General features: G+C 38.4%; 1 protein-coding gene across 1 annotated transcript in view; it reads right to left on the reverse strand.

Annotated features, from left to right (window-relative positions):
• The window catches only part of eeig1a (estrogen-induced osteoclastogenesis regulator 1a), a 43,873-nt gene extending 37,526 nt beyond the window's left edge, over positions 1 to 6,347 (reverse strand). Inside the window, exons 1-2 of the mRNA XM_078251461.1 lie at positions 6,260 to 6,347; positions 5,856 to 6,160 (exon numbers count right to left, since the gene is read on the reverse strand). Of these exons, the coding sequence (XP_078107587.1) occupies positions 5,856 to 5,998 (143 nt within the window). The 5' untranslated portion in view covers positions 5,999 to 6,160; positions 6,260 to 6,347. The remainder of the gene's footprint in view (positions 1 to 5,855; positions 6,161 to 6,259) is intronic.
• Between the last annotated feature and the right edge of the window lie 3,350 nt (positions 6,348 to 9,697).

The following is a 9,697-nucleotide window of genomic DNA, read 5'->3' on the forward strand; positions in this document are numbered from 1 at the left end:
TGATTTTGCATGTTAGCAGTTAGGAGCAGATATCCATACCAACATTTCTTCGAACTACTGGTTGTGTGTGTGTGTGTGTGTGTGTGTGTGTGTGTGTGTGTGTGTGTGTTGTCTGTTGTTTGTATCGTCCTGTTTTTCTGTTTAACATGAAGAAAGAGGGCTAAGATTGAACAAGACTGAGGCTGTGTCTCAAACCGCCTACTTGCACACTTCAAACACTTAGTTTTAAAGGGGTGATAGAATGATTATATAGGGTATTTCACACTGTTCCTTAAGGTCTCCTAATAGGGTATGTAACATTGGTTGGGCTGAAAATTGCCCGAATGCTATTTTATTAGGCCCTTAACTACCCTGTGATTTCGTTATTAAATTCACTTCAATCAACTATATGAAGCTCAAATATGGGCCGTTTTTTACGAGAATTGATGGCCAATTGCAAATTTGGTAAGACGTGTCGGACTTTAGGAGCTCCACACAGTCTGACGAGAAAGCGGCAACCCAGTGAAAGTCACCGTTTCTCGGTTACTGGATGACCGGGGCTCGGGGCTCCGCAGAGGCTGCCAGCTGCCGGCATAACTAGAGTATATTTACAGTTTGAATTTCGTCACGCCACTTATATTACAGCTACCCGAAGGTCATATAAAGCTAACCATTGTGTCCAATTTAAATTTAATGCATTTTTGTGAATATGAGGGGTTTCGTTAGCTGCTAGTATCCCTTCAATCCTATGTGTACAGATCGCGGCTAGTTAGCTACACTTTCGGCATAACTAGAGTATATTTACAGTTTGAATTTCGTCACGCCACTTATATATCAGCTAGTCCGATTTCAATTTAATGCATTTTTGTGAATTTCAGAGGTCTAAGAGGAGGCTAGCTAGCCCTCACTGATAGAGCTCCATCCAGCCACGGACTCTATCAATGAGACACGTGGACAACAGGCGTTTATTTCCCCGATTGTTTGTTTAAATAACTCAACCCATATTTGACCTCTACATAGTTGATTTCTCGCATAAAAAAGTCTCAGAAGTGAATGTAGTGGTAAAATAGCAGATGGACAATGTATATAATTTCTGAGATCTGCGCGACCTATTCAGAAGTCTACCTGATCCTAGATCAGTGGTGTAGCCTATGTAAATGTAAATGTTGGGGCGTGACAAAGACAGAGACTAGAGCCAAATGAGGAGGAGCCGCCAAGTTGGTTAGTTGAGATTCGCCCGTTTTCAGAGGCAGTTTCAAATTGTGAGATTTGCAGAATAAAGAGGTGTCAATGGGATTTTGAGGTTCTATGTATTTACCCACCAAACTGTCGTTATTCAGCTATGACAAGGTAAAATCGGTTTTGCATTCTATCACCCCTTTAAGTATATAGTGTAGATAATGCAAAAAGTCAGTGCACTGAAAGTACCCGGATGACCCCCTAAAATGGTCAAAAAGTTCAGTGTGGTAGTGTGATGGACACTACGCACGCTAAACGGGCGCCATCTTGACTACAAAGCGGAAAGGGGAGGGACCAGGGACGTCGACCAGCAGCTGATTGGACGAACGCGTCACGTGGGTCTGGCTTCTCCAGTATTTTACGAAAACAGTTCACAGAAACGTGTTTCTGAAAACATTTTAAGCGAGAAATAGGCCATACAGTTGCTGAATCTGTCTGTTTTTTTGATCGACAAAGGTCAGTTTAAAAGTTTTTCGTCAGATTTTGAGAGGCGGCGAGCAGAGCCGACCGCTTGTCATTTCCAGTGTTTTAACATAAGTGTTCCTTTTGGGACAATACTAACCATCGAAAGTGGGCACTATAGCAGTAAGTGGTCAGTGTACATTAGCAGTGTACTGACGGAAGTATGCGTAACGAGACACAGCCTTAGAGTCTACATTCATGATAGCAGCTCTGTGAAGCTGCACTTAAAGCTAACATTAGCATGGCAATGTGCTTGCAATTCATCCAAAAGTTGCTGACCAAAGTCAGTAGGATTCATCCTCTGTGAACATCTGTAACAAATTTCATAGCAATCCGTCTAATAGTTGTTGCAATATTTCACTCTGGACCCAATTGGTGGACTGACCAACAAAACTAAATTAGAGCCATGCTGTTAGCAAAAACTGCTGAAGGAATCTAGTTAAAAGTCTTCTAATATGTGATGCTGCTACATATTTTTACATTCTGCACAAAAATCCATGACTTAATGCAGATTGTGGTAAAATGAGTGTTGTTAACAACAAAAAGGCAATTCATAGTGCTTTACAGAAGACAGAAACGCATTGAGAAAAGATATAAAAGAAACATTATGCGATATAAAAAGACACATAGTTATCAGTTAAATATGTCAAACGTTTGTAGGTTCCAGCTTCTCTTACTTCACTTTCTGACTGTTTCTGGACTAAACAATTCATGTATAATCTATAGGTGAATAAACATTAGTTGCAGGTCTAAACATGTGTTCCACAAAAGCTGTAGTTCTTTGGCTCTGCCCACCGAGGTTTCCCCCAAGCAGTGAGATTAGCTGTGTTTGTGAGACTAAAACTCACAATCTTCTCTTTCCTCCCAAATTAAAAGGTAGGAAAACGGCAACATCCGCTGACAAGAAACATGATCAAGATGACCGCGATCTGTCAGTGTTTACGTTTCCCCTTTCCAAGACCCACGCACGCACGCACGCAGGGATATGTGACAAAAGGGAGGTTGAGCGCACACAAAGAGGATGATCTGCTTTAACTGAGGACGCAGATAAAGTGTAATCAGTCAGCTCGGAGGACTAAAAGTTTGAGGGGCCTGTTTGAACACAAGGTACAAACGGGGTGGAAAAGTCTCGATAAAAAAAGAAGAAAAACAGGGGGGGGGGGTTCCTCCTGTTTTTACACCACAAACCTGAGACAACTCAAGTCCCGGATGTGGGGCATATTTTACTTAACAGATCAGAAGCCAGTCCTGGAAAATCAGGTCCATCCTTTCATCTGAAAAATGAGTTAGCAGCAGTGCAGAGACTCTGCCAATAAAACACTTAGCCGGCTAACAATATAACGCCTCATGTTGTTTAACAAGTTGAGGTTAGTTAAGCAGATCAGTTTGTAAGAGGAAGCGCAAGGCAGTCTTTGAGAACCCAAAAGGAACCACCTACAACCTAAGAAATCCTGTTAAGTCACTGCAAATCCCTGTATTTAGTATCACAAAAAAACCTCAAACAAGTTTAACAACCATGCCAGTTATTTTAAACTCCATGAAGTATAAAAAGTAAAGTAAATATATTCACTAAATAGCTCCATAGAGGCACGTTAAGCTCCTGTAAGTTGTAAGTGCTCATATTATGCTAATTATCAGGTTCATAATTATATTTTGAGGTTGTACCAGAATAGGTTTACATGGTTTAATTTTCAAAAAACAATATATATTATTTGTACTACACATTGCTGCAGCTCCTCTTTTCACCCTGTGTGTTGAGCTCTCTGTTTTAGCTACAGAGTGAGACCTCTCACTTCTGTTCCATCTTTGTTGGGAGTCACACATGCGCAGTAGCTAGGTAAGGATCACATCAGCTAGCTAGCTGTTTCTCCAACTTCAGTCAGTACGAGGCAGGATTAGCCGGGAGACTTCTTCTAAACGAGGGCGCACCAACTTTGCGTGGAATACCTGCAGAACAGGGACATGTAAGTAGTTCTTTTGTAGATTATGGTGAACTAGTGTGTGTTATAGCAGTGTTTTGCCATTGCGTACGAGGGGGCTGGTTAGCCCCCTCGTTCTTGGCTAGTTTCGGCTAGTGACGTAGAAAGCCCAGATGAACAGCTCACCCAGAGACTGAAGGCAGAAGACATTCAGAAACCCGTATCTCACTCAAAACAGCATGGATGTTTTCTTTTCCTAGTTTGTATGCGTGTGGAAGCACCAGAGACACAAAATAACACCCCAAATCCCAGAAAAAGGGGATTTTTTCATAATATTGGCACTTTAAAGTGACTTTGATAGAGGAAAAAAACATTTCCAGATAGTATTAAATTGTACCAAGACTTTAAAATGCCACTGAAAGAAGTTTTGCATGTGTGAGGTCATGTTCAAGGGTGTTTTTGTGTGATTTGCTGTGTTAGTAGGTCAGACTCTGTAAGAGAGAGTAACAGAAAGAAAGAGCAGCCAAGCAGTCTTTGTGCTTCATGCTGGGTTTGAAAAGAAGGAGTATAAACAAGTACCAGAGTTTAAAAAAAAAAAATACGACCAGTTTTCTGTGATGTTTGCTCACTTATTTAGCTCATGTAGGACAACCCCATAGGCTCTTTTAACACTTGGACAACCTGTTATGGAAATAGGAAAATCTTGACAACTTAACATGACAATCAACTTGTAACACAAACTGTCCATTACAGTCCTGTTTGCTCGCTGTATGCTGGCAGGTTTCTCTATAGAGCTCCCCCTACAGCTTCAGAATAAATATTTGGCAGCTCCTATGTTTACTTGTGTCTGACTCCTCGCTCGGTCAGTCTGCCGTTTCCTCTTTCTCTGTTCCTCCGACAATGCTTTCCTAGCTTTCTGCTTCTTTTTTTGCCGGCTCAGCCATGACGATAGTGTGAAAAACTCCATCGCTACCTTGTTAGCCGGTTCCTGAATGGGCGTATGTGTGCAGTGCCGTGAAGCAATCCGTTACCTCGCGAGACCTGATATCACGTGATACTTTCTGATGCTGAGGCCGGCGGCTCGCCGCCTGAAAGTTGCAAGGGTGATTTTTCAGCTCACAGGTGCTAGGGGGGAGCGAGACGACCACCATTCAACCCGAAAAAAGTTAATAACCATTCCAATGACTCCGAAGCTGTTCAGTTAAGGTAAATTAATCTAAAAAAAACTGCATAGTTCCCCTTTAAAACAGGTTTTTCTCCGGCATAATGAGGTCACGAAAGGTCACTGTCTCCAGACACTCACTGTGTCCTGTCTTTACTCTTAAACCTTAAACAAGTGTAAAAACACTGGAACAGACATCTGACGAGACTTTCAACGCCGTATATAATCTCATCTAGTGAATCAAAGACAGGGAAGGGGAAAGCAGATGAAAGCTGTTGATGTTATCAGAGTCCATGGAGGGGAATCTGAATCTGGAGTTCTGTGACGAGAATGAGGGAAAAGACAATCCCATCATCAAGTTCACCAGATCCTAGTGCTGGTTAACCAGAAACTACATGCTAACAGCAAGTAAAAAACCCAGCTAAAAATGATTTAAGCGAGGTTTAGAGCTAAGTAACCAATGTCATTTGACCAGTGTGATCTTGGTTTGAGAGGTTGTGTTGTGTTTAGTCTAGTATGTGCCAGTGCAGATACACAGAGAGGCCACTTAACATGGCAACACCCTGCGTTTAAATGTAACTTGGAGAATAACAGTCTTTCATGAACCAGTCTGAGCTGAGCTGCAAAAGAAATGGTGTAATGTGCATACCTGAAAATACTTCTGTGCAACAAAGCAATAACAATGAGTTTATGGGAAATTTTACAATGATAAGACAGCAAAGAATGTAGTCTTTTATGGTACTAAAGGGGAGAAACTATAGACTGCCTACAACAAGAAATCCTGTATGGTGACTGCAAAATCACAATATATATATATATTTACCATACCAATACACACACCACAAACAAGTTTAGGAACCAATTAGAATATTATAGAAACTCCATATGAAGTTTATTTAAAAAGTCAAGAAATCCACTACATAGCTCCATGAATGCACTTTCAGTGTGTTAAAGTGACTTTGACAGAGAGAGAAAACAAAATCTAAATTACATGAAATGTTACCGAAATACTTTTAAAATGCCTCTAATAGAAGCTTCGCATGAACGGAGTGATGTTTGAGGGTGTTTTCGTGTGATTTGCGGTGTTTTTTTACCTGGAAGAAGTAGCGACAAAATCTCCATCCAGCAGCCTCATCTTGCAGAACAACACTCCGTTGACAAAAGGCACAGCGGTCAGCTCCTCCAGCGTCAGATGGGTCTGAAACTTGAATTTCTTCTTTTTCACGAAGAACGCCATTGTTTTGGTGTCTTCGCTCGCATAAAACACGACTAAAGCTAACAAGAAAAATTCAAAACTAAGCTTAAGCTAAATGAATTGCCACTGCTAACTACTGTTGATGTTTTTAGTCTGTGTTTTCATGCGAGCTCCGCTTCTTCAGAGATGATTCAGCGCAGAAATCTAAAACCAAAACCGCACTTCCGTTAATAACGTATATTAACGTCTATTAACGTACAGAAACTGTTGACGTGTGTGGTTTAAAAGTGAAAAACGACTTACCGGGAGACATTTCGGGTGCTTTGAGTGTCGTTGGCAACGGTTCAATGACAGAAGACGTTTGGTGTCCGTTTCTTTTGGTACCAAGAGGAGGAACTTTGCGCCAGTAGCATCAAGTTGGGTGAGAGCACGTCATTTAACTTCCGGTTGGCACCTTTCGGAATAAAAATTATATAACAAATAGCAAGTAGTAGAAATTAAATAAATTCTGTGTACGTTTGAGGTAGTTTTATTTACGCTTAAGTTCACGTTTCTGTGAACTATTTTCGTAAAATGTTGAATGCAGGACTTTTACTTGTAGTATTTCTACAATGTGTTATTGCTACTTACTAAATGATCGTTGTACTTCTACCACTGGGATTAGCCTAAATCTGATTTAATACATTAGGCCTACAATTAAAAAAAAAAAAAAAGCAGCAAACAGAGTTGGAAAGAATACTGGCATATCCAACACAAAGCTGTTTCTTTGCTTACATCTTTTTCTTTGGGGGAAAAAAAACTTGTAAATAAAAGGTTGTGAAATTTGAAAGTAATGGTATTAGAACTAATTTATTTAAACTGGAATGACAAAGCAAAGATGAAACTTTGTATAATCAATAAATGTGTACAATTAATTATGTGTAAAATTTAACTGTAATAATTAATATTATTTGCCCTTTTGTTGAATACGCTACTTAACTCATGCTTGACAATATTATCATTTTTAGTGTGTTACGTTTAGTAAAGCTACTAAAACTATGTACTTTCACTATATAAAACCATAGCATACTGGAATACAAATCACAAATCATTCTACACAATGAAACAACAAATATTAAATATATCTAGAGTTTGTTGTCATTATCCATGTCATTATCATATTAGAGGATTTTAAAACAATGAATTGCTATTTCTTTAGCTTGCAGATATCTTTGTGAATTTTTTTTTTAAAGGCCAATCACCTAACCTCCGGTCTCTTACCAGCTCATTCTTGTTAATTTGACACAGCTCTTTGCAGTCTCAGTGCTGAAACAGCGCCATCTTGTGGCGACAGTGAAAGTTCCTTTATGTTACCTTTAGGGACTCGCTGTAATTTCTGTCCTTCCAGGACAAAAGAAAAACCCTGATGTTTAAAACGAGATACTGATTTTGTTGTTTTGTGATCATTACTTTCGATAGTTGCTATTTTATTCCAGAAATGACAAAACAATCGAACTACTTGTGCTGACTTCACCGGTTAGTTGATTAATCAATCAGTTAATGTTCCCTGAGGTGTTACTATTGCCTTCAAATACTCCGTCCGATTAATCCTTGTGTTTTCCTCGGGTCAAATTTGACCCGTTTTCAATGTTATTTTTAATATCAGAAATATGGGTTTCTTTCAACCAAATTGCCCCAAAACAACATTGATGTACGTTGAATGGCAATCTTCGCAGGTAAAATCAATGATTATTTTCATTCATTGTTTTATTACATTTTATAGCGTTTGAATGGTTTCAAAACAGCATCCTGACTAAACTTTGACATAAACTGTCTGTGATCCACTCAGCATCCTCTGATCTTAACAATTACTCCAAATAATTCATAGTTGCTGCAAAAAAAATAAGGTATAATGTCACATGCATTAGGTTTATTGACATGAATAAAATGAAAGAAATAAAAAACGCGTTGAAAAAAGTGACAAAAACTTTTACAAAAAGAATCAAAAACATCGAAGAAAGCGACAAAAACGTGGTGGAAAGAAGCCGACAAAAAACATTTCAAATGTTGGCCCAGAAGGACAACAAGTTCATGGTCGACAGGAAAACAACACAAGGGTTAAATAAATCAAAAATGTCTCAGGCACTTTCACGTTCATTATTACTGCTTTATTGGACCACACATGCTCTTTGTTCCTAATTGCTATATTTCCGATAGTACTGAAGGCGGCACAATTAGGCCTACCAGCTTTATTACATATTTTTTAAATGAATCAAAATAAATAACTAATATTGAAATGTTTATTGAAGCTTTGAATCATCAGTGAACAAAGGAAAAAAACAAACATACGATAATACACTGAACACTGAGCAGACGTAATAATCTATGATTTTTAGCGACCACATTAAGGTGTTTTATTTATTAGGCTGTATCACAACAGAATAATATTTTTTTGGAGTTATCTTTGTAATATTTTTATACTTGTATTTATGTGATATCTGATGAAGAAATGTACATTTTCACAAGCGCTAATAAAGTATTTAAGCAGTAGGTTGTTGAGTTTTAAGTAGACTTCAGGCTCTTGTTCACCCAGCAGAGAGCAGCAGAGTACTGAAGGAAAGGCAGAATGGCTCCATCTACTTGTAGCCTATTATTAATAATATATATATAATATATTAACTTTGATGCTGTATCTTGTCAAGACCATAGACTGTTAATATTAATGGTCAGTTGTACACAGTACAGATTGCGGTAAAAAAAAAAAAAAGCTAAGTTACCTTCTCAATAGACTGAGTAAAAGTACAGAGAAAAAAATATAATATTTTCAATTGGACTGAATTAAATTATACTAGTATGGTCAAAGTATAAGCTCAGTTAGTTTATTAAGGTCGATTTCTATTGTATTTTTATATAACTACTAATTATATAACTATGGCTAGGTATTGTTAATAATATTAGTCCCTGTTTTTCCTCTGCATAAAAGACAACATACTATGTCTTTGGACTTTGTAAATGTTGTGAATCAAAGACAAAGTGAACCTTGATAAGGAATGTCCTAATCTCTACTTGTCCCAACAACCACAAAAACACCATCATCCAACTGTGAAACTGCACTTTTTCTGAGTAAAACAACAACCAGATCATTGGGTTGTACCACGCTGAGATTTCCCTGTCATTGATAAGACTACACCCCCTCACCTCTCCCCTGAATTAATCCTGCTGCAGCTGGACTGTTTGTGTGATCCCACAGGTTAAAGTGTGTCTCTATCGCAGCATTTATCATGTACTTTCAGCTGAGTGATGCAGATGATTCAACATGTTTTGTTTCACACTGGACTTTAACTGCATTCTGTGTTAATGAACTGTTGAGTTTGCAAGCTGCTGACATGACTGTAAACATAGATCTTTGAAAATATAGTTAAATGCACATAAGACCATTAGAAGTAGTTAGTTAGTTAGTTGGAGACATTTCACCTCTAAACTTTTCAAATGGCTTACTGTAATTTAAATAACTGTTTTAGGATGTAAGAGGTAAAACTATCCAAAGCAAAAATTAAGGAAAAGTCCAAAAGATGAAAACAGATTTGTGTGACAGAACTTTGTTTATGGACGGAGTTCAGGGTGAGGGCTGTGTGCCGGCCACTACACTAAACTGGGAAAATAACAACTGTCTTATGATACAGAAGTACACGGGCCAAAGTACAATATTGTCTAAAATATCACTTTTTGCTGCAGCATGAAAACTTGCCTTCTTTGGAACTT

Source organism: Sander vitreus, chromosome 5, assembly GCF_031162955.1.
Source record: "Sander vitreus isolate 19-12246 chromosome 5, sanVit1, whole genome shotgun sequence".
Taxonomy (NCBI): domain Eukaryota; kingdom Metazoa; phylum Chordata; class Actinopteri; order Perciformes; family Percidae; genus Sander; species Sander vitreus.